Genomic DNA, 27,400 nt, shown 5'->3' on the forward strand with positions numbered 1-27,400 from the left:
GAGCGTTATTACCATCTGGTCAGGGAGCGTTATTACCATCTGGTCAGGGAGCGTTATTACCATCTCGTCAGGGAGCGTTATTACTATCTGGTCAGGGGCGTCATTACCATCTGGTCAGGGAGCGTTACTACCATCTGGTCATGGAGCGTTATTACCATCTGGTCAGGGAGCGTTATTGCCATCTGGTCATGGAGCGTTATTACCATCTGGTCACGGAGCGTTATTACCATCTGATCAGGGAGCGTTATTACCATCTGGTCAGGGAGCGTCATTACTATCTGGTCAGAGAGCGTCATTACTATCTGGTCAGGGAGCGTTATTACTATCTGGTCAGGGTGCGTTATTACCATCTGGTCAGGGAGCGTCATTACTATCTGGTCAGAGAGAGTCATTACCATCTGTTTGGGGAGCGTTATTACCACCTGGTCGGGGAACGTTATTACTACCTGGTTGGAGAGCGTTATTACCATCAGGTCGGGGAGTGTTACTGGTTGGGGGCGTTATTACCATCTGGTCTGGGAATGTTATTACCATCTGGTTGGGGGCGTTATTTCCATCTAGTCGGGGAGCGTTAATACCATCTAGTCGAGGAGCGTTATTACCACCTGGTCGGGGAGCGTTATTACCATCTGGTCGGGGGGCGTTATTCCCATCTGGTCGGGGAGCGTTATTACCACCTGGTCGGGGATCGTTACTACCATCTGGTCGGGGGCGTTATTCCCATCTGGACGGGGAGTGTTATTTCCACCTGGTTCAGGAGCGTTATTACCATCTGGTCGGGGAGCGTTATTACCATCTGGTCGGGGTGCGCTATTACCACCTGGTCGGGGGCGTTATTCCCATCTGGAAGGGGAGTGTTATTTCCACCTGGTCGGGGAGCGTTATTACCATCTGGTCGGGGGCGTTATTACCAACTGGTTGGGGAGCGTTATTACCATATGGTTGGGGAGCGTTATTACCACCTGGTTGAGGGCGTTATTACCATCTGGTCGGGGAGCGTTATTACCATCTGCTTGGGGGGCGTTATTACCATCTGGTCGGGGAGCATCATTACTTTCTGGTTGGGGAGTGTTATTACCATCTGGTCAGGGAGCATTATTACCACATGATTGGGGAGCGTTATTACCATCTGGTCAGAGGCGGTACCGGCACCGGTAAGTCACCATGGCAATTCCACAGATGGTACCCTGTCTTGTTAGACAAGCAATGAGTAGCTCAGCTTTCGCTGCATATTACCAGGCCATCTGTGGCGGTGGTGGTGTCATTAAGACAAACTGAAGACACTGCTGGAGATACTGAAGAGGCGATGCAGAGTCCCTCACACAGGAGTCCATACTCAGACGGAGAATCTGTACCTGTCATACAGTTGCTGTGGATTTCTTTGGTGCGACCGATGATGGCGTCTGAAGACGCGCCGGGCTGTAATTCAGCATTTCCAGAAGCTGATAGTGGTGATTTTGGTGCTTGTACATGTAGACGCATGGATGTGCACCAGGGAAGGGCTAGTACATGTAGACGCATGGATGTGCACCAGGGAAGGGCTAGTACATGTAGACGCATGGATGTGCACCAGGGAAGGGCTAGTACATGTAGACGCATGGATGTGCACCAGGGAAGGGCTAGTACATGTAGACGCATGGATGTGTACCAGGGAAGGGCTAGTACATGTAGACGCATGGATGTGCACCAGGGAAGGGCTAGTACATGTAGACGCATGGATGTGCACCAGGGAAGGGCTAGTACATGTAGACGCATGGATGTGTACCAGGGAAGGGCTAGTACATGTAGACGCATGGATGTGCACCAGGGAAGGGCTAGTACATGTAGACGCATGGATGTGCACCAGGGAAGGGCTAGTACATGTAGACGCATGGATGTGCACCAGGGAAGGGCTAGTACATGTAGACGCATGGATGTGCACCAGGAAAGGGCTTGTACATGTAGACGCATGGATGTGCACCAGGGAAGGGCTTGTACATGTAGACGCATGGATGTGCACCAGGGAAGGGCTAGTACATGTAGACGCATGGATGTGCACCAGGGAAGGGCTAGTACATTTAGACGCATGGATGTGTACCAGGGAAGGGCTAGTACATGTAGACGCATGGATGTGCACCAGGGAAGGGCTAGTACATGTAGACGCATGGATGTGCACCAGGGAAGGGCTTGTACATGTAGACGCATGGATGTGCAACAGGGAAGGGCTAGTACATGTAGACGCATGGATGTGCACCAGGGAAGGGCTAGTACATGTAGACGCATGGATGTGCACCAGGGAAGGGCTAGTACATGTAGACGCATGGATGATTACCAGGGAAGGGCTAGTACATGTAGACGCATGGATGTGCACCAGGGAAGGGCTAGTACATTTAGACGCATGGATGTGCACCAGGGAAGGGCTAGTACATGTAGACGCATGGATGTGCACCAGGGAAGGGCTAGTACATGTAGACGCATGGATGTGTACCAGGGAAGGGCTAGTACATGTAGACGCATGGTTGTGCACCAGGGAAGGGCTAGTACATGTAGACGCATGGATGTGCACCAGGGAAGGGCTAGTACATGTAGACGCATGGATGTGCACCAGGGAAGGGCAAGTACATGTAGACGCATGGATGTGCACCAGGGAAGGGCTAGTACATGTAGACGCATGGATGTGTACCAGGGAAGGGCTAGTACATGTAGACGCATGGATGTGCACCAGGGAAGGGCTAGTACATGTAGACGCATGGATGTGTACCAGGGAAGGGCTAGTACATGTAGATGCGTGGATGTGCACCAGGGATGGGCTAGTACATGTAGACTCATGGATGTGCACCAGGGAAGGGCTAGTACATGTAGACGCATGGATGTGCACCAGGGAAGGGCTAGTACATGTAGACGCATGGATGTGCACCAGGGAAGGGCTTGTACATGTAGACGCATGGATGTGCACCAGGGAAGGGCTTGTACATGTGGATGCGTGGGTGTGCAACAGGGAAGGGCTTGTACATGTAGACGCATGGATGTGCGCCAGGGAAGGGCTTGTACATGTAGACGCATGGATGTGCGCCAGGGAAGGGCCTGTACATGTAGATGCGTGGATGTGCACCAGGGAAGGGCTTGTACATGTGGATGCGTGGATGTGCACCAGGGAAGGGCTAGTACATGAAGACGCATGGATGTGCGCCAGGGAAGGGCTTCTACATGTAGACGCATGGATGTGCACCAGGGAAGGGCTTGTACAGGAAGACGCATGGATGTGCACCAGGGAAGGGCTTGTACATGTAGACGCATGGATGTGCACAAGGGAAGGGCTTGTACATGTGGATGCATGGATGTGCATCAGGGAAGGGCTTGTACATGTAGATGCATGGATATGCGCCAGGGAAGGGCTTCTACATGTAGATGCGTGGATGTGCGCCAAGGAAGGGCTTGTACATGTAGAAGCATGGATGTTCACCAGGGAAGGGCTTGTACATGTGGACGCATGGATGTGCTCCAGGAAAGGGCTTGTACATGTAGATGCATGGCTGTGCACCGGGGACGTGCTTGTACATGTGAAAGCATTGATGTGGTCCAGGGAAGGGCTTGTACATGTAGACGCGTGGATGTGCACCAGGGAAGGGCTTGTACATGTAGACGCATGGATGTGCACCAGGGAAGGGCTTGTACATGTGGATGCGTGAGTGTGCACAAGGGAAGGGCTTGTACATATAGACGCATGGATGTGCGCCAGGGAAGGGTTTGTACATGTAGACGCGTGGATGTGCACCAGGGAAGGGCTTGTACATGTGGATGCATGGATGTGCACCGGGGAAGGGCTTGTACATGTGGATGCGTGGATGTGCACCAGGGAAGGGCTAGTACATGAAGACGCATGGATGTGCGCCAGGGAAGGGCTTGTACATGTAGATGCGTGGATGCGCGCCAAGGAAGGGCTTGTACATGTAGACGCATGGATGTGCACCAGGGAAGGGCTTGTACATGTAGACGCATGGATGTGCACCAGGGAAGGGCTAGTACATGTAGATGCGTGGGTGTGCACCAGGGAAGGGCTTGTACATGTGGATGCATGGGTGTGCACCAGGGAAGGGCTTGTACATGTAGATGCATGGCTGTGCACCAGGGAAGGACTTGTACATGTAGATGCATGGCTGTGCACCGGGGACGTGCTTGTACATATGGACGCATGGATGTGCTCCAGGGAAGGGCTTGTACATGTGGATGCGTGGGTGTGCAACAGGGAAGGGCTTGTACATGTAGACGCATGGATGTGCGCCAGGAAAGGGCTTGTACATGTAGACGCATGGATGTGCGCCAGGGAAGGGCCTGTACATGTAGATGCGTGGATGTGCACCAGGGAAGGGCTTGTACATGTGGATGCGTGGATGTGCACCAGGGAAGGGCTTGTACATGTAGATGCATGGCTGTGCACCGGGGACGTGCTTGTACATATGGACGCATGGATGTGCTCCAGGGAAGGGCTTGTACATGTGGATGCGTGGGTGTGCACCAGGGAAGGGCTTGTACATGTAGATGCATGGCTGTGCACCGAGGTAGTGCTTGTACATGTAGATGCATGGATGTGCGCCAGGGAGGGGCTTGTGCATGTGGATGTGCGCTAGGGAAGGTCTTGTACATATGGACTCATGGATGTGCACCAGGGAAGGGCTTGTACATGTAGACGCATGGATGTGCGCCGGGTAAGGTCTTGTACATGTGGACACGTAGATTTGCCCTGGGGAATGGCTTGTACACGGATGTGCGCTAGAGAAGGGCTTGTACATGTGAACGCGTGGATGTGCACCAGGGAAGGGCTTGTACATGTAGACGCATGGATGTGTACCAGGGAAGGACTTGTACATGTAGACGCATGTATGTACACCAGGGAAGGGCTAGTACATGTGAACGCGTGGATGTGCGCCAAGGAAGGGCTTCTACATGTAGATGCATGGATGTGCGCCAAGGAAGGGCTTGTACATGTAGACGCATGGATGTGCTCCAGGGAAGGGCTTGTACATGTGGATGCATGGATGTGCACCAGGGAAGGGCTAGTACATGAAGACGCATGGATGTGCGCCAGGGAAGGGCTTCTACATGTAGATGCGTGGATGTGCGCCAAGGAAAGGCTTGTACATGTAGACGCATGGATGTGCACCAGGGAAGGGCTTGTACATGAAGACGCATGGATGTGCACCAGGGAAGGGCTTGTACATGTAGACGCATGGATGTGCACCAGGGAAGGGCTTGTACATGTGGACGCATGGATGTGCTCCAGGGAAGGGCTTGTACATGTAGATGCTAGTGATGAGCGCCGGAAATTTTTCGGGTTTTGTGTTTTGGTTTTGGGTTCGGTTCCGCGGCCGTGTTTTGGGTTCGAACGCGTTTTGGCAAAACCTCACCGAATATTTTTTGTCGGATTCGGGTGTGTTTTGGATTCGAGTGTTTTTTTTCAAAAAACCCTAAAAAACAGCTTAAATCATAGAATTTGGGGGTCATTTTGATCCCAAAGTATTATTAACCTCAAAAAACATTATTTCCACTCATTTTCAGTCTATTCTGAACACCTCACACCTCACAATATTATTTTTAGTCCTAAAATTTGCACCGAGGTCGCTGGATGGCTAAGCTAAGCGACCCAAGTGGCCGACACAAACACCTGGCCCATCTAGGAGTGGCACTGCAGTGTCACGCAGGATGGCCCTTCCAAAAAACACCCCCCAAACAGCACATGACGCAAAGAAAAAAAGAGGCGCAATGAGGTAGCTGTGTGAGTAAGCTAAGCGACCCTAGTGGCCGACACAAACACCTGGCCCATCTAGGAGTGGCACTGCAGTGTCACGCAGGCTGGCCCTTCAAAACACTACTCCCCAAACAGCACATGACGCAAAGAAAAAAAGAGGAGCAATGAGGTAGCTGTGTGAGTAAGCTAAGCGACCCAAGTGGCCGACACAAACACCTGGCCCATCTAGGAGTGGCACTGCAGTGTCACGCAGGCTGGCCCTTCAAAAAACTACTCACCAAACAGCACATGACGCAAAGAAAAAAAGAGGCGCAATGAGGTAGCTCTGTGACTAAGATAAGCGACCCAAGTGGCCGACACAAACACCTGGCCCATCTAGGAGTGGCACTGCAGTGTCACGCAGGATGGCCCTTCAAAAAACTACTCCCCAAACAGCACATGACGCAAAGAAAAAAAGAGGCGCAATGAGGTAGCTGTGTGAGTAAGCTAAGCGACCCTAGTGGCCGACACAAACACCTGGCCCATCTAGGAGTGGCACTGCAGTGTCACGCAGGATGGCCCTTCAAAAAACTACTCCCCAAACAGCACATGATGCAAAGAAAAATTAAAGAAAAAAGAGGTGCAAGATGGAATTGTCCTTGGGCCCTCCCACCCACCCTTATGTTGTATAAACAGGACATGCACACTTTAACCAACCCATCATTTCAGTGACAGGGTCTGCCACACGACTGTGACTGAAATGACGGGTTGGTTTGGACCCCCACCAAAAAAGAAGCAATTAATCTCTCCTTGCACAAACTGGCTCTACAGAGGCAAGATGTCCACCTCATCATCATCCTCCGATATATCACCGTGTACATCCCCCTCCTCACAGATTATCAATTCGTCCCCACTGGAATCCACCATCTCAGCTCCCTGTATACTTTGTGGAGGCAATTGCTGCTGGTCAATGTCTCCACGGAGGAATTGATTATAATTCATTTTAATGAACATCATCTTCTCCACATTTTCTGGATGTAACCTCGTACGCCGATTGCTGACAAGGTGAGCGGCGGCACTAAACACTCTTTCGGAGTACACACTTGTGGGAGGGCAACTTAGGTAGAATAAAGCCAGTTTGTGCAAGGGCCTCCAAATTGCCTCTTTTTCCTGCCAGTATAAGTACGGACTTTCTGACGTGCCTACTTGGATGCGGTCACTTATATAATCCTCCACCATTCTTTCAATGGGGAGAGAATCATATGCAGTGACAGTAGACGACATGTCCGTAATCGTTGTCAGGTCCTTCAGTCCGGACCAGATGTCAGCATCAGCAGTCGCTCCAGACTGCCCTGCATCACCGCCAGCGGGTGGGCTCGGAATTCTGAGCCTTTTCCTCGCACCCCCAGTTGCGGGAGAATGTGAAGGAGGAGATGTTGACAGGTCGCGTTCCGCTTGACTTGACAATTTTGTCACCAGCAGGTCTTTGAACCCCAGCAGACTTGTGTCTGCCGGAAAGAGAGATCCAAGGTAGGTTTTAAATCTAGGATCGAGCACCGTGGCCAAAATGTAGTGCTCTGATTTCAACAGATTGACCACCCGTGAATCCTTGTTAAGCGAATTAAGGGCTCCATCCACAAGTCTCACATGCCTAGCGGAATCGCTCCCTTTTAGCTCCTCCTTCAATGCCTCCAGCTTCTTCTGCAAAAGCCTGATGAGGGGAATGACCTGACTCAGGCTGGCAGTGTCTGAACTGACTTCACGTGTGGCAAGTTCAAAAGGTTGCAGAACCTTGCACAACGTTGAAATCATTCTCCACTGCGCTTGAGACAGGTACATTCCACCTCCTATATCGTGCTCAATTGTATAGGCTTGAATGGCCTTTTGCTGCTCCTCCAACCTCTGAAGCATATATAGGGTTGAATTCCACCTCGTTACCACTTCTTGCTTCAGATGATGGCAGGGCAGGTTCAGGCGTTTTTGGTGGTGCTCCAGTCTTCTGTACGTGGTGCCTGTACGCCGAAAGTGTCCCGCAATTCTTCTGGCCACCGACAGCATCTCTTGCACGCCCCTGTCGTTTTTTTAAAAATTCTGCACCACCAAATTCAAGGTATGTGCAAAACATGGGACGTGCTGGAATTTGCCCATATTTAATGCACACACAATATTGCTGGCGTTGTCCGATGCCACAAATCCACAGGAGAGTCCAATTGGGGTAAGCCATTCCGCGATGATCTTCCTCAGTTGCCGTAAGAGGTTTTCAGCTGTGTGCGTATTCTGGAAACCGGTGATACAAAGCGTAGCCTGCCTAGGAAAGAGTTGGCGTTTGCGAGATGCTGCTACTGGTGCCGCCGCTGCTGTTCTTGCGGCGGGAGTCCATACATCTACCCAGTGGGCTGTCACAGTCATATAGTCCTGACCCTGCCCTGCTCCACTTGTCCACATGTCCGTGGTTAAGTGGACATTGGGTACAACTGCATTTTTTAGGACACTGGTGAGTCTTTTTCTGACGTCCGTGTACATTCTCGGTATCGCCTGCCTAGAGAAGTGGAACCTAGATGGTATTTGGTAATGGGGGCACACTGCCTCAAGAAATTGTCTAGTTCCCTGTGAACTAACGGCGGATACCGGACGCACGTCTAACACCAACATAGTTGTCAAGGCCTCAGTTATCCGCTTTGCAACAGGATGACTGCTGTGATATTTCATCTTCCTCGCAAAGGACTGTTGGACAGTCAATTGCTTGGTGGAAGTAGTAAAAGTGGGCTTACGACTTCCCCTCTGGGATGACCATCGACTCCCAGCAGCAACAACAGCAGCGCCAGCAGCAGTAGGCGTTACACGCAAGGATGCATCGGAGGAATCCCAGGCAGGAGAGGACTCGTCAGAATTGCCAGTGACATGGCATGCAGGACTATTGGCATTCCTGGGGAAGGAGGAAATTGACACTGAGGGAGTTGGTGGGGTGGTTTGCGTGAGCTTGGTTACAAGAGGAAGGGATTTACTGGTCAGTGGACTGCTTCCGCTGTCGCCCAAAGTTTTTGAACTTGTCACTGACTTATTATGAATGCGCTGCAGGTGACGTATAAGGGAGGATGTTCCGAGGTGGTTAACGTCCTTACCCCTACTTATTACAGCTTGACAAAGGCAACACACGGCTTGACAAATGTTGTCCGCATTTCTGGTGAAATACTTCCACACCGAAGAGCTGATTTTTTTGGTATTTTCACCAGGCATGTCAACGGCCCTATTCCTCCCACGGACAACAGGTGTCTCCCCGGGTGCCTGACTTAAACAAACCACCTCACCATCAGAATCCTCCTTGTCAATTTCCTCCCCAGCGCCAGCAACACCCATATCCTCCTCATCCTGGTGTACTTCAACACTGACATCTTCAATCTAACTATCAGGAACTGGACTGCGGTTGCTCCTTCCAGCACTTGCAGGGGGCGTGCAAATGGTGGAAGGCGCATGCTCTTCACGTCCAGTGTTGGGAAGGTCAGGCATCACAACCGACACAATTGGACTCTCCTTGTGGATTTGGGATTTCGAAGAACGCACAGTTCTTTGCGGTGCTTTTGCCAGCTTGAGTCTTTTCAGTTTTCTAGCGAGAGGCTGAGTGCTTCCATCCTCATGTGAAGCTGAACCACTAGCCATGAACATAGGCCAGGGCCTCAGCCGTTCCTTGCCACTCCGTGTGGTAAATGGCATATTGGCAAGTTTACGCTTCTTCTCCGACAATTTTATTTTAGATTTTGGAGTCCTTTTTTTACTGATATTTGGTGTTTTGGATTTTACATGCTCTGTACTATGACATTGGGCATCGGCCTTGGCAGACGACGTTGCTGGCATTTCATCGTCTCGGCCATGACTAGTGGCAGCAGCTTCAGCACGAGGTGGAAGTGGATCTTGATCTTTCCCTAATTTTGGAACCTCAACATTTTTGTTCTCCATATTTTAATAGGCACAACTAAAAGGCACCTCAGGTAAACAATGGAGATGGATGGATACTAGTATACTTATGGATGGACGAGCGACTGCCGACACAGAGGTAGCTACAGCCGTGGACTACCGTACTGTGTCTGCTGCTAATATAGACTGGATGATAAGGAGATGAAATTAATATATATATATATATATATATATATAATATCACTAGTACTGCAGCCGGACAGGTATATATATTTATTATGTAATGACTGATGACGGACCTGCTGGACACTGTCAGCTCAGCAGCACCGCAGACTGCTACAGTAAGCTACTATAGTAGTATGTATAAAGAAGAAAGAAAAAAAAAAACACGGGTAGGTGGTATACAATTATGGATGGACGAGCGACTGCCGACACAGAGGTAGCTACAGCCGTGGACTACCGTACTGTGTCTGCTGCTAATATAGACTGGATGATAAGGAGATGAAATTAATATATATATATATATATATATAATATCACTAGTACTGCAGCCGGACAGGTATATATATTTATTATGTAATGACTGATGACGGACCTGCTGGACACTGTCAGCTCAGCAGCACCGCAGACTGCTACAGTAAGCTACTATAGTAGTATGTATAATGAAGAAAAAAAAAACAAACCACGGGTAGGTGGTATACAATTATGGATGGACGAGCGACTGCCGACACAGAGGTAGCTACAGCCGTGGACTACCGTACTGTGTCTGCTGCTAATATAGACTGGATGATAATGAGATGAAATCAATATATATATATATATATATATAATATCACTAGTACTGCAGCCGGACAGGTATATATATTTATTATGTAATGACTGATGACGGACCTGCTGGACACTGTCAGCTCAGCAGCACCGCAGACTGCTACAGTAAGCTACTATAGTAGTATGTATAAAGAAGCAAGTAAAAAAAAAAACCACGGGTAGGTGGTATACAATTATGGATGGACGAGCGACTGCCGACACAGAGGTAGCTACAGCCGTGGACTACCGTACTGTGTCTGCTGCTAATATAGACTGGATGATAATGAGATGAAATCAATATATATATATATATAATATCACTAGTACTGCAGCCGGACAGGTATATATATTTATTATGTAATGACTGATGACGGACCTGCTGGACACAGTCAGCTCAGCAGCACCGCAGACTGCTACAGTAAGCTACTATAGTAGTATGTATAAAGAAGAAAGAAAAAAAAAAAACCACGGGTAGGTGGTATACAATATTATATATATATTATATACAATTATATATATATATATATATATATATATATATATATATTAAACTGGTGGTGACTGGTGGTCAGGTCACTGGTCACACTATCAGCAACTTGCAAGTAGTACTCCTAAGCAGACAATCACAATATATATTATACTGGTGGTCAGTGTGGTCACAATGGCAGTGTGGCACTCTGGCAGCAAAAGTGTGCACTGTACGTTATATGTACTCCTGAGTCCTGCTCTCAGACTCTAACTGCTCCCCACTGTCAGTGTCTCCCCCACAAGTCAGATAATATACAGTCACACTATCTATCACTTCAGCAAGTAACTAGTACTCCTCCTAATGCTCCCCAAAATTACTACTGTGTCTCTCTCTACTGTCTCACTCTCTTCTCTATAAACGGAGAGGACGCCAGCCACGTCCTCTCCCTATGAATCTCAATGCACGTGTGAAAATGGCGGCGACGCGCGGCTCCTTATATAGAATCCGAGTCTCGCGATAGAATCCGAGCCTCGCGAGAATCCGACAGCGGGATGATGACGTTCGGGCGCGCTCGGGTTAACCAAGCAAGGCGGGAAGATCCGAGTCGCTCGGCCCCGTGTAAAAAAACATGAAGTTCGGGCAGGTTCGGATTCCGAGGAACCGAACCCGCTCATCCCTAGTGAATACACACATCACACATGATTACATATGCCATGTATCATTACACACGTCACACATGATTACACGTGTCATGCGTCATTACACACGTTACTTGTCATTGCACATGTTGTTACACACATCACACGTCATTACACACGCCACACGTGATTACATGTGACATTGCTCCTCTGTGTTCTGTGTTACAGGTTTACTTATCCTGCTACAAATGTTGCTTGTTACTGTGAAGCTTCTGTCCGCCGCCCCGACTACCTGCAATATCGTGGATCCTCTAATCCGAGCTGCCCTAGAACAGGAAAAGCTAATGGTGAGTGGCAGGAGTGCCCATAGAGCAGAACCTACAGCGGCACAGGGGGGCACAGGGGGTACGGGCACTCACACCACTTCCTATAATGTCAGAGGTTAGGGAATATATCTCCAGAGGCCGGGGATGGGAATGTGTCATTGTATATATCACACACCTGGCGCCGATACTCACACACTATACATTATAAGACTGATCCTATAGACCTGGTGTAATAGCCCCTGCAGCACAGGTACTATACATTATAAGACTGATCCTATATACCTGGTGTAATAGCCCCTGCAGCACAGGTACTGTACATTATAAGACTGATCCTATAGACCTGGTGTAATAGCCCCTGCAGCACAGGTATTGTACATTATAAGACTGATCCTATAGACCTGGTGTAATAGCCCCTGCAGCACAGGTACTGTACATTATAAGACTGATCCATAGACCTGGTGTAATATCCCCTGCAGCACAGGTACTGTACATTATAAGACTGATCCTATAGACCTGGTGTAATAGCCCCTGCAGCACAGGTATTGTACATTATAAGACTGATCCTATAGACCTGGTGTAATAGCCCCTGCAGCACAGGTACTGTACATTATAAGACTTATCCTATAGACCATGTGTAATATCCCCTGCAGCACAGGTACTGTACATTATAAGACTGATCCTATAGACCTGGTGTAATAGCCCCTGCAGCACAGGTACTGTACATTATAAGACTGATCCTATAGACCTGGTGTAATATCCCCTGCAGCACAGGTACTATACATTATAAGACTGATCCTATAGACCTGGTGTAATAGCCCCTGCAGCACAGGTACTATACATTATAAGACTGATCCTATAGACCTGGTGTAATAGCCCCTGCAGCACAGGTACTATACATTATAAGACTGATCCTACAGACCTGGTGTAAAATCCCCCTGCAGCACAGGTACTATACATTATAAGACTGATCCTATAGACATGGTGTAATATCCCCTGCAGCACAGGTACTGTACATTATAAGACTGATCCTATAGACCTGGTGTAATAGCCCCTGCAGCACAGGTACTGTACATTATAAGACTGATCCTATAGACCTGGTGTAATAGCCCCTGCAGCACAGGTACTGTACATTATAAGACTTATCCTATAGACCTGGTGTAATATCCCCTGCAGCACAGGTACTGTACATTATAAGACTGATCCTATAGACCTGGTGTAATAGCCCCTGCAGCACAGGTACTGTACATTATAAGACTGATCCTATAGACCTGGTGTAATAGCCCCTGCAGCACAGGTACTGTACATTATAAGACTGATCCTATAGACCTGGTGTAATATCCCCTGCAGCACAGGTACTGTACATTATAAGACTGATCCTACAGACCTGGTGTAATATCCCCTGCAGCACAGGTACTGTACATTATAAGACTGATCATATAGACCTGGTGTAATAGCCCCTGTAGCACAGGTACTGTACATTACATGACTGATCCTATAGACCTGGTGTAATATCCCCTGCAGCACAGGTACTGTACATTATAAGACCGATCCTATAGACCTGGTATAATATCCCCCTGCAGCACAGGTACTATACATTATAAGACTGATCCTATATACCTGGTGTAATATCCCCTGCAGCACAGGTACTGTACATTATAAGACTGATCCTATAGACCTGGTGTAATAGCCCCTGCAGCACAGGTACTATACATTATAAGACTGATCCTACAGACCTGGTATAATATCCCCCTGCAGCACAGGTACTGTACATTATAAGACTGATCCTATAGACCTGGTATAATATCCCCCTGCAGCACAGGTACTGTACATTATAAGACTGATCCTACAGACCTGGTGTAATAGCCCCTGCAGCACAGGTACTGTACATTATAAGACTGATCCTATAGACCTGGTGTAATAGCCCCTGCAGGACAGGTACTGTACATTATAAGACTGATCCTATAGACCTGGTGTAATATTCCCTGCAGCATAGGTACTGTACATTATAAGACTGATCCTACAGACCTGGTGTAATATCCCCCTGCAGCACAGGTACTGTACATTATAAGACTGATCCATAGACCTGGTGTAATATCCCCTGCAGGACAGGTACTGTACATTATAAGACTGATCCTATAGATCTGGTGTAATAGCCCCTGCAGCACAGGTACTATACATTATAAGACTGATCCTACAGACCTGGTATAATATCCCCCTGCAGCACAGGTACTGTACATTATAAGACTGATCCTATAGACCAGGTGTAATAGCCCCTGCAGCACAGGTACTGTACATTATAAGACTGATCCTATAGACCTGGTGTAATAGCCCCTGCAGCACAGGTACTGTACATTATAAGACTGATCCTATATACCTGGTGTAATAGCCCCTGCAGCACAGGTACTATACATTATAAGACTGATCCTATAGACCTGGTGTAATATCCCCTGCAGCACAGGTACTGTACATTGTAAGACTGATCCTATAGACCTGGTGTAATATCCCCTGCAGCACAGGTACTGTACATTATAAGCATGATCCTACAGACCTGGTGTAATGGACCCTGCAGCACAGGTACTGTACATTATAAGACTGATCCTATAGACCTGGTGTAATATCCCCTGCAGCACAGGTAGTATACATTATATGACTGATCCTATAGACCTGGTGTAATAGCCCCTGCAGCACAGGTACTGTACATTATAAGACTGATCCTATAGACCTGGTGTAATAGCCCCTGCAGCACAGGTACTGTACATTATAAGACTGATCTTATAGACCTGGTGTAATAGCCCCTGCAGCACAGGTACTGTACATTATAAGACTGATCCTACAGACCTGGTGTAATATCCCCCTGCAGCACAGGTACTGTACATTATAAGACTGATCCTATAGACCTGGTGTAATAGCCCCTGCAGCACAGGTACTGTACATTATAAGACTGATCCTACAGACCTGGTGTAGTAGCCCCTGCAGCACAGGTACTATACATTATAAGACTGATCCTACAGACCTGGTGTAATATCCCCTGCAGCACAGGTACTGTACATTATATGACTGATCCTATAGACCTGGTGTAATAGCCCCTGCAGCACAGGTACTATACATTATATGACTGATCCTATAGACCTGGTGTAATAGCCCCTGCAGCACAGGTACTGTACATTATAAGACTGATCCTATAGACCTGGTGTAATAGCCCCTGCAGCACAGGTACTGTACATTATAAGACTGATCTTATAGACCTGGTGTAATATCCCCTGCAGCACAGGTACTGTACATTATAAGACTGATCCTACAGACCTGGTGTAATATCCCCCTGCAGCACAGGTACTGTACATTATAAGACTGATCCTACAGACCTGGTGTAGTAGCCCCTGCAGCACAGGTACTATACATTATAAGACTGATCCTACAGACCTGGTGTAATATCCCCCTGCAGCACAGGTACTGTACATTATAAGACTAATCCTATAGACCTGGTGTAATATCCCCTGCAGCACAGGTACTGTACATTATAAGACTGATCCTATAGACCTGGTGTAATAGCCCCTGCAGCACAGGTACTATACATTATAAGACTGATCCTACAGACCTGGTGTAATATCCCCTGCAGCACAGGTACTATACATTATAAGACTGATCCTATAGACCTGGTGTAATATCCCCTGCAGCACAGGTACTATACATTATAAGACTGATCCTATGGACCTGGTGCAATATCCCTGCAGCACAGGTACTATACATTATAAGACTGATCCTATAGACCTGGTGTAATATCCCCTGCAGCACAGGTACTGTACATTATAAGACTGATCCTATAGACCTGGTGTAATATCCCCTGCAGCACAGGTACTGTACATTATAAGACTGATCCTACAGACCTGGTGTAATATCCCCTGCAGCACAGGTACTGTATATTATAAGACTGATCATATAGACCTGGTGTAATAGCCCCTGCAGCACAGGTACTGTACATTACATGACTGATCCTATAGACCTGGTGTAATATCCCCTGCAGCACAGGTACTATACATTATAAGACTGATCATATAGACCTGGTATAATATCCCCCTGCAGCACAGGTACTATACATTATAAGACTGATCCTATAGACCTGGTGTAATATCCCCCTGCAGCACAGGTACTGTACATTATAAGACTGATCCTATAGACCTGGTGTAATAGCCCCTGCAGCACAGGTACTATACATTATAAGACTGATCCTATAGACCTGGTGTAATATCCTCTGCAGCACAGGTACTGTACATTATAAGACTGATCCTATAGACCTGGTGTAATAGCCCCTGCAGCACAGGTACTATACATTATAAGACTGATCCTACAGACCTGGTGTAATATCCCCCTGCAGCACAGGTACTGTACATTCAGGGCCATCTTAACAGCAGTGTGGGCCCCTGGGCACAGCAATGCACTGGGGCCCCTACCCATCCTCCAGGGGGGTGCTATCAGCGGCAGCTTTGATGTCCCGCGGGCGGAAAGGGGGTGTTCTATCTTCCGCTCAGCATGAAGGACCTGGAGCTGTAATTTCTGCTAATTACTCCTTTACTGCACAGATGGTGGGAGATGGGGTGGGAGGGAGAACACTAAACTGTAGAAGGTGGCATTGGGATGAATGAAGGGGCCCCGGTACATGACTTCCAGGGTGGTAGGGGGTGTTTAATACGTAGGGGAGGGGTGGATAGTGGAGTGGGCTTAATATTCATAATTTTCTGGTGAGAGAGCAGCTTACTTGACTGCAGATATCTCAAGTTCCTGGAAAAAGATTTCTTAGCTTTGAATGGGATAAAAAATTAGAGTGTCTCACCTGTCAGGAGGTACTGGGGACTTGGGGATCAGAGTTCAGGAGCCAGAGCAATCCACCAACGAATATATAAAACTGCATATTAGGCATGTGGAGCTTGAGTAGGGACCAGCTGCTTGAAGGCTGATATCTCTGGATCTGGGCATAGTAGAGAAAAGCTGCCAATGTCCACCGAAAGTGAAGAGTCCCAGCTTTTGAACTGTATCCTCAGAAAAACTCTAAGTCATACAAAACCTGAGATATCTGGCTGGGAAGAGCAATTAACAGGCTTGGATGGGGACCACTGCTTTGAAGTCTGATATCTCTGGTTCCCTATGGCCGATTTTCAAAAATCTGGTACCTCTGGAAAGAGGGGACCCTAAGCTATCAGCCTAGGGCCCTTACACTCCTGGGGCCCTTGGGCAAGAGCCCATTGAGCCCATACGAAAAGACGGCCCTGTGTACATTATAAGACTGATCCTATAGACCTGGTGTAATAGCCCCTGCAGCACAGGTACTATCAGAGCCGGATTAAGGGGGGAGCTCCGGGGGTAAGTACCCCTGGGCCCCACGCTGTGAGAGGGCCACCCGCCGCAGATCGGATCTCTATTACCGATCCGATCTGCGACGCTGCTCACCCCACTGACAGCCGTCAAGCAGCCGCCAGCACTGCAGACGGCTCAGCTGTTCAATGAGAAGTGATTCTGCAGTCTGCGGTTCCGTGACTGGATGGAGCGCAGGCTGCAGGGGAAGGAGGAGGGGTCCTGGACGTGCCTCGGCGCGGGTAGAGGACGGAGGTTGAAGTACCTGGTGGAGGAGAGAGAGGAACGGGCTCTCCTCCTGTTCACGTCGTCAGCACAGCAGTGCAAAAGTAAGAAAGGCTGTCTGAACTTTTTTTTATGCTACTTACAGTTTAAGTTAATGAGCTGGGTCTATTATATATATATATATATATATATATATATTTGTGTGTTAATATATTTATATATGTACAGTATGTTTATATATATATGTATGTTTATATATATATATATATATATATATATATATATAGTGTGTGTGTGTCTCACAATCCGCTAATAAAAGACAGCAGTCATGGCATTTTGCAACGTTTCGGGCATTTAATACCCGTCGTTAGGCAACCAGTAGTGGTTGCCCGAAGACGGCATGAAACGCCCAAAATGTTGCAAATTGCCATGACTGCTGTCTTTTATTAGCGGATAGTGAGACCATTGAGTGCCATTTGTTCGGTTTGTGTATGCTACATATGCTAATAGGCACCGTGGCAGATGGATCTGTGATTGGGAATGCCAGCTGATCGGAACACACACACACATATATATATATATGTATGTATGTATGTATGTATGTATGTATGTGTGTGTGTGTGTGTGTGTGTGTGTTATGATTTTAATTTTAGACTTTAGGGCCCCCTTGTTTTACGTACCCCGGGCCCCCCGAAGCCTTAATCCGGCTCTGGGTACTATACATTATAAGACTGATCCTATAGACCTGGTGTAATATCCCCTGCAGCACAGTTACTGTACATTATAAGACTGATCCTATAGACCTGGTGTAATAGCCCCTGCAGCACAGGTACTGTACATTATAAGACTGATCCTATATACCTGGTGTAATAGCCCCTGCAGCACAGGTACTATACATTATAAGACTGATCCTATAGACCTGGTGTAATATCCCCTGCAGCACAGGTACTGTACATTATAAGACTGATCCTATAGACCTGGTGTAATATCCCCTGCAGCACAGGTACTGTACATTATAAGCATGATCCTACAGACCTGGTGTAATGGACCCTGCAGCACAGGTACTGTACATTATAAGACTGATCCTATAGACCTGGTGTAATATCCCCTGCAGCACAGGTACTATACATTATATGACTGATCCTATAGACCTGGTGTAATAGCCCCTGCAGCACAGGTACTGTACATTATAAGACTGATCCTATAGACCTGGTGTAATAGCCCCTGCAGCACAGGTACTGTACATTATAAGACTGATCTTATAGACCTGGTGTAATAGCCCCTGCAGCACAGGTACTGTACATTATAAGACTGATCCTACAGACCTGGTGTAATATCCCCCTGCAGCACAGGTACTGTACATTATAAGACTGATCCTATAGACCTGGTGTAATAGCCCCTGCAGCACAGGTACTGTACATTATAAGACTGATCCTACAGACCTGGTGTAGTAGCCCCTGCAGCACAGGTACTATACATTATAAGACTGATCCTACAGACCTGGTGTAATATCCCCTGCAGCACAGGTACTGTACATTATATGACTGATCCTATAGACCTGGTGTAATAGCCCCTGCAGCACAGGTACTATACATTATATGACTGATCCTATAGACCTGGTGTAATAGCCCCTGCAGCACAGGTACTGTACATTATAAGACTGATCCTATAGACCTGGTGTAATAGCCCCTGCAGCACAGGTACTGTACATTATAAGACTGATCTTATAGACCTGGTGTAATATCCCCTGCAGCACAGGTACTGTACATTATAAGACTGATCCTACAGACCTGGTGTAATATCCCCCTGCAGCACAGGTACTATACATTATAAGACTGATCCTACAGACCTGGTGTAATATCCCCCTGCAGCACAGGTACTGTACATTATAAGACTGATCCTATAGACCTGGTGTAATATCCCCTGCAGCACAGGTACTGTACATTATAAGACTGATCCTATAGACCTGGTGTAATAACCCCTGCAGCACAGGTACTATACATTATAAGACTGATCCTACAGACCTGGTGTAATATCCCCTGCAGCACAGGTACTATACATTATAAGACTGATCCTATAGACCTGGTGTAATATCCCCTGCAGCACAGGTACTATACATTATAAGACTGATCCTATGGACCTGGTGCAATATCCCTGCAGCACAGGTACTATACATTATAAGACTGATCCTATAGACCTGGTGTAATATCCCCTGCAGCACAGGTACTGTACATTATAAGACTGATCCTATAGACCTGGTGTAATATCCCCTGCAGCACAGGTACTGTACATTATAAGACTGATCCTACAGACCTGGTGTAATATCCCCTGCAGCACAGGTACTGTATATTATAAGACTGATCATATAGACCTGGTGTAATAGCCCCTGCAGCACAGGTACTGTACATTACATGACTGATCCTATAGACCTGGTGTAATATCCCCTGCAGCACAGGTACTATACATTATAAGACTGATCATATAGACCTGGTATAATATCCCCCTGCAGCACAGGTACTATACATTATAAGACTGATCCTATAGACCTGGTGTAATATCCCCCTGCAGCACAGGTACTGTACATTATAAGACTGATCCTATAGACCTGGTGTAATAGCCCCTGCAGCACAGGTACTATACATTATAAGACTGATCCTATAGACCTGGTGTAATATCCTCTGCAGCACAGGTACTGTACATTATAAGACCGATCCTATAGACCTGGTATAATATCCCCCTGCAGCACAGGTACTATACATTATAAGACTGATCCTATAGACCTGGTGTAATATCCCCCTGCAGCACAGGTACTGTACATTATAAGACTGATCCTATAGACCTGGTATAATAGCCCCTGCAGCACAGGTACTATACATTATAAGACTGATCCTACAGACCTGGTGTAATATCCCCCTGCAGCACAGGTACTGTACATTCAGGGCCATCTTAACAGCAGTGTGGGCCCCTGGGCACAGCAATGCACTGGGGCCCCTACCCATCCTCCAGGGGGGGTGCTATCAGCGGCAGCTTTGATGTCCCGCGGGCGGAAAGGGGGTGTTCTATCTTCCGCTCAGCATGAAGGACCTGGAGCTGTAATTTCTGCTAATTACTCCTTTACTGCACAGATGGTGGGAGATGGGGTGGGAGGGAGAACACTAAACTGTAGAAGGTGGCATTGGGATGAATGAAGGGGCCCCGGTACATGACTTCCAGGGTGGTAGGGGGTGTTTAATACGTAGGGGAGGGGTGGATAGTGGAGTGGGCTTAATATTCATAATTTTCTGGTGAGAGAGCAGCTTACTTGACTGCAGATATCTCAAGTTCCTGGAAAAAGATTTCTTAGCTTTGAATGGGATAAAAAAATTAGAGTGTCTCACCTGTCAGGAGGTACTGGGGACTTGGGGATCAGAGTTCAGGAGCCAGAGCAATCCACCAACGAATATATAAAACTGCATATTAGGCATGTGGAGCTTGAGTAGGGACCAGCTGCTTGAAGGCTGATATCTCTGGATCTGGGCATAGTAGAGAAAAGCTGCCAATGTCCACCGAAAGTGAAGAGTCCCAGCTTTTGAACTGTATCCTCAGAAAAACTCTAAGTCATACAAAACCTGAGATATCTGGCTGGGAAGAGCAATTAACAGGCTTGGATGGGGACCACTGCTTTGAAGTCTGATATCTCTGGTTCCCTATGGCCGATTTTCAAAAATCTGGTACCTCTGGAAAGAGGGGACCCTAAGCTATCAGCCTAGGGCCCTTACACTCCTGGGGCCCTTGGGCAAGAGCCCATTGAGCCCATACGAAAAGACGGCCCTGTGTACATTATAAGACTGATCCTATAGACCTGGTGTAATAGCCCCTGCAGCACAGGTACTATCAGAGCCGGATTAAGGGGGGAGCTCCGGGGGTAAGTACCCCTGGGCCCCACGCTGTGAGAGGGCCACCCGCCGCAGATCGGATCTCTATTACCGATCCGATCTGCGACGCTGCTCACCCCACTGACAGCCGTCAAGCAGCCGCCAGCACTGCAGACGGCTCAGCTGTTCAATGAGAAGTGATTCTGCAGTCTGCGGTTCCGTGACTGGATGGAGCGCAGGCTGCAGGGGAAGGAGGAGGGGTCCTGGACGTGCCTCGGCGCGGGTAGAGGACGGAGGTTGAAGTACCTGGTGGAGGAGAGAGAGGAACGGGCTCTCCTCCTGTTCACGTCGTCAGCACAGCAGTGCAAAAGTAAGAAAGGCTGTCTGAACTTTCTTTTATGCTACTTACAGTTTAAGTTAATGAGCTGGGTCTATTATATATATATATATATATATATATATATATATTTGTGTGTTAATATATTTATATATGTACAGTATGTTTATATATATATATGTATGTTTATATATATATATATATATATATATATATATATAGTGTGTGTGTGTCTCACAATCCGCTAATAAAAGACAGCAGTCATGGCATTTTGCAACGTTTCGGGCATTTAATACCCGTCGTTAGGCAACCAGTAGTGGTTGCCCGAAGACGGCATGAAACGCCCAAAATGTTGCAAATTGCCATGACTGCTGTCTTTTATTAGCGGATAGTGAGACCATTGAGTGCCATTTGTTCGGTTTGTGTATGCTACATATGCTAATAGGCACCGTGGCAGATGGATCTGTGATTGGGAATGCCAGCTGATCGGAACACACACACACATATATATATATATATATATATATGTATGTATGTATGTGTGTGTGTGTGTGTGTGTGTGTGTGTGTGTGTGTGTGTGTGTTATGATTTTAATTTTAGACTTTAGGGCCCCCTTGTTTTACGTACCCCGGGCCCCCCGAAGCCTTAATCCGGCTCTGGGTACTATACATTATAAGACTGATCCTATAGACCTGGTGTAATATCCCCTGCAGCACAGTTACTGTACATTATAAGACTGATCCTATAGACCTGGTGTAATAGCCCCTGCAGCACAGGTACTGTACATTATAAGACTGATCCTATAGACCTGGGGTAATAGCCCCTGCAGCACAGGTACTGTACATTATAAGACTGATCCTATAGACCTGGTGTAATAGCCCCTGCAGCACAGGTACTGTACATTATAAGACTGATCCTACAGACCTGGTGTAATAGCCCCTGCAGCACAGGTACTGTACATTATAAGACTGATCCTATAGACCTGGTGTAATATCCCCTGCAGCACAGGTACTGTACATTATAAGACTGATCCTACAGACCTGGTGTAATAGCCCCTGCAGCACAGGTACTGTACATTATAAGACTGATCCTACAGACCTGGTGTAATATCCTCTGCAGCACAGGTACTGTACATTATAAGACTGATCCTATAGACCTGGTGTAATATCCCCTGCAGCACAGGTACTGTACATTATAAGACTGATCCAATAGACCTGGTGTAATATCCCCTGCAGCACAGGTACTATACATTATAAGACTGATCCTATAGACCTGGTGTAATATCCCCTGCAACACAGGTACTATACATTATAAGACTGGTCCTACAGACCTGGTGTAATATCCCCCTGCAGCACAGGTACTGTACATTATAAGACTGATCCTATAGACATGGTGTAATATCCCCTGCAGCACAGGTACTGTACATTATAAGACTGATCCTATAGACCTGGTGTAATATCCCCTGCAGCACAGGTACTGTACATTATAAGACTGATCCTATAGACCTGGTGTAATATCCCCCTGCAGCACAGGTACTGTACATTATAAGACTTCACTATAGACCTGGTGTAATATCCCCTGCAGCACAGGTACTATACATTATAAGACTGATCCTATAGACCTGGTGTAATACCCCCTGCAGCACAGGTACTGTACATTATAAGACTGATCCTATATACCTGGTGTAATATCCCCCTGCAACACAGGTACTGTACATTATAAGACTGATCCTATAGAACTGGTGTAATATCCCCTGCAGCACAGGTACTATACATTATAAGACTGATCCTATAGACCTGGTGTAATATCCCCTGCAGCACAGGTACTATACATTATAAGTTGATCCTATAGACCTGGTGTAATAGCCCCTGCAGCACAGGTACTATACATTATAAGACTGATCCTATAGACCTGGTGTAATATCCCCCTGCAGCACAGGTACTATACATTATAAGACTGATCCTATAGACCTGGTGTAATAGCCCCTGCAGCACAGGTACTATACATTATAAGACTGATCCTATAGACCTGGTGTAATAGCCCCTGCAGCACAGGTACTGTACATTATAAGACTGATCCTATAGACCTGGTGTAATATCTCCCTGCAGCACAGGTACTATACATTATAAGACTGATCCTATAGACCTGGTGTAATAGCCCCTGCAACACAGGTACTGTACATTATAAGACTGATCCTATAGACCTGGTGTAATAGCCCCTGCAGCACAGGTACTGTACATTATAAGACTGATCCTATAGACCTGGTGTAATATCCCCTGCAGCACAGGTACTATACATTATAAGACTGATCCTATATACCTGGTGTAATATCTCCTGCAGCACAGGTACTGTACATTATAAGACTGATCCTACAGACCTGGTGTAATATCCCCCTGCAGCACAAGTACTGTACATTATAAGACTGATCCTATAGACCTGGTGTAATAGCCCCTGCAGCACAGGTACTATACATTATAAGACTGATCCTACAGACTTGGTGTAATATCCCCCTGCAGCACAGGTACTGTACATTATAAGACTGATCCTATAGACCTGGTGTAATAGCCCCTGCAGCACAGGTACTGTACATTATAAGACTGATCCTATAGACCTGGTGTAATATCCCCCTGCAGCACAGGTACTGTACATTATAAGACTTCACTATAGACCTGGTGTAATATCCCCTGCAGCACAGGTACTATACATTATAAGACTGATCCTATAGACCTGGTGTAATAGCCCCTGCAGCACAGGTACTGTACATTATAAGACTGATCCTATAGACCTGGTGTAATATCCCCCTGCAACACAGGTACTGTACATTATAAGACTGATCCTATAGAACTGGTGTAATATCCCCTGCAGCACAGGTGCTATACATTATAAGACTGATCCTATAGACCTGGTGTAATATCCCCTGCAGCACAGGTACTATACATTATAAGTTGATCCTATAGACCTGGTGTAATAGCCCCTGCAGCACAGGTACTATAAATTATAAGACAGATCCTATAGACCTGGTGTAATAGCCCCTGCAGCACAGGTACTGTACATTATAAGACTGATCCTATAGACCTGGTGTAATATCCCCTGCAGCACAGGTACTATACATTATAAGACTGATCCTATATACCTGGTGTAATATCTCCTGCAGCACAGGTACTGTACATTATAAGACTGATCCTACAGACCTGGTGTAATATCCCCCTGCAGCACAGGTACTGTACATTATAAGACTGATCCTACAGACCTGGTGTAATATCCCCCTGCAGCACAGGTACTGTACATTATAAGACTGATCCTATAGACCTGGTGTAATAGCCCCTGCAGCACAGGTACTGTACATTATAAAACTGATCCTATAGACCTGGTGTAATATCCCCCTGCAACACATGTACTGTTCATTATAAGACTGATCCTATAGACCTGGTGTAATATCTCCCTGCAGCACAGGTACTATACATTATAAGACTGATCCTATAGACCTGGTGTAATAGCCCCTGCAGCACAGGTACTGTACATTATAAGACTGATCCTATAGACCTGGTGTAATATCCCCCTGCAGCACAGGTACTGTACATTATAAGACTGATCCTATAGACCTGGTGTAATATCTCCCTGCAGCACAGGTACTATACATTATAAGACTGATCCTATAGACCTGGTGTGATAGCCCCTGCAGCACAGGTACTGTACATTATAAGACTGATCCTATAGACCAGATGTAATATCCCCCTGCAACACAGGTACTATACATTATAAGACTGATCCTATAGACCTGGTGTAATAGCCCCTGCAGCACAGGTACTGTACATTATAAGACTGATCCTATAGACCTGGTGTAATATCCCCTGCAGCACAGGTACTGTACATTATAAGACTGATCCTACAGACCTGGTGTAATATCCCCCTGCAGCACAGGTACTGTACATTATAAGACTGATCCTACAGACCTGGTGTAATATCCCCCTGCAGCACAGGTACTATACATTATAAGACTGATCCTATAGACCTGGTGTAATAGCCCCTGCAGCACAGGTACTGTACATTATAAGACTGACCCTACAGACCTGGTGTAATATCCCCCTGCAGCACAGGTACTGTACATTATAAGACTGACCCTACAGACCTGGTGTAATATCCCCCTGCAGCACAGGTACTGTACATTATAAGACTGATCCTACAGACCTGGTGTAATATCCCCCTGCAGCACAGGTACTGTACATTATAAGACTGATCCTATAGACCTGGTGTAATATCTCCCTGCAGCACAGGTACTATACATTATAAGACTGATCCTATAGACCTGGTGTAATAGCCCCTGCAACACAGGTACTGTACATTATAAGACTGATCCTATAGACCTGGTGTAATAGCCCCTGCAGCACAGGTACTGTACATTATAAGACTGATCCTATAGACCTGGTGTAATATCCCCTGCAGCACAGGTACTATACATTATAAGACTGATCCTATATACCTGGTGTAATATCTCCTGCAGCACAGGTACTGTACATTATAAGACTGATCCTACAGACCTGGTGTAATATCCCCCTGCAGCACAAGTACTGTACATTATAAGACTGATCCTATAGACCTGGTGTAATAGCCCCTGCAGCACAGGTACTATACATTATAAGACTGATCCTACAGACTTGGTGTAATATCCCCCTGCAGCACAGGTACTGTACATTATAAGACTGATCCTATAGACCTGGTGTAATAGCCCCTGCAGCACAGGTACTGTACATTATAAGACTGATCCTACAGACCTGGTGTAATATCCCCCTGCAGCACAAGTACTGTACATTATAAGACTGATCCTATAGACCTGGTGTAATATCCCCCTGCAACACAGGTACTGTACATTATAAGACTGATCCTATAGAACTGGTGTAATATCCCCTGCAGCACAGGTACTATACATTATAAGACTGATCCTATAGACCTGGTGTAATATCCCCTGCAGCACAGGTACTATACATTATAAGTTGATCCTATAGACCTGGTGTAATAGCCCCTGCAGCACAGGTACTATAAATTATAAGACAGATCCTATAGACCTGGTGTAATAGCCCCTGCAGCACAGGTACTGTACATTATAAGACTGATCCTATAGACCTGGTGTAATATCCCCTGCAGCACAGGTACTATACATTATAAGACTGTTCCTATATACCTGGTGTAATATCTCCTGCAGCACAGGTACTGTACATTATAAGACTGATCCTACAGACCTGGTGTAATATCCCCCTGCAGCACAGGTACTGTACATTATAAGACTGATCCTACAGACCTGGTGTAATATCCCCCTGCAGCACAGGTACTGTACATTATAAGACTGATCCTATAGACCTGGTGTAATAGCCCCTGCAGCACAGGTACTGTACATTATAAAACTGATCCTATAGACCTGGTGTAATATCCCCCTGCAACACAGGTACTGTTCATTATAAGACTGATCCTATAGACCTGGTGTAATATCTCCCTGCAGCACAGGTAATATACATTATAAGACTGATCCTATAGACCTGGTGTAATAGCCCCTGCAGCACAGGTACTGTACATTATAAGACTGATCCTATAGACCTGGTGTAATATCCCCCTGCAGCACAGGTACTGTACATTATAAGACTGATCCTATAGACCTGGTGTAATATCTCCCTGCAGCACAGGTACTATACATTATAAGACTGATCCTATAGACCTGGTGTAATAGCCCCTGCAGCACAGGTACTGTACATTATAAGACTGATCCTATAGACCTGATGTAATATCCCCC

The 27,400-nt window shown here is 46.7% G+C and overlaps 1 protein-coding gene across 1 annotated transcript in view; it reads left to right on the forward strand.

The window, feature by feature from the left end:
* Positions 1–27,400, forward strand: part of EPO (erythropoietin) — a 75,887-nt gene that overhangs the window by 41,278 nt on the left and 7,209 nt on the right. The window contains exon 2 of the mRNA XM_063954593.1: positions 11,759–11,877. Within this exon, the coding sequence (XP_063810663.1) occupies positions 11,759–11,877 (119 nt within the window). The remainder of the gene's footprint in view (positions 1–11,758; positions 11,878–27,400) is intronic.

This window comes from Pseudophryne corroboree, unplaced genomic scaffold (assembly GCF_028390025.1).
Source record: "Pseudophryne corroboree isolate aPseCor3 unplaced genomic scaffold, aPseCor3.hap2 scaffold_686, whole genome shotgun sequence".
In the NCBI taxonomy this organism is placed as follows: Eukaryota; Metazoa; Chordata; class Amphibia; order Anura; family Myobatrachidae; genus Pseudophryne; species Pseudophryne corroboree.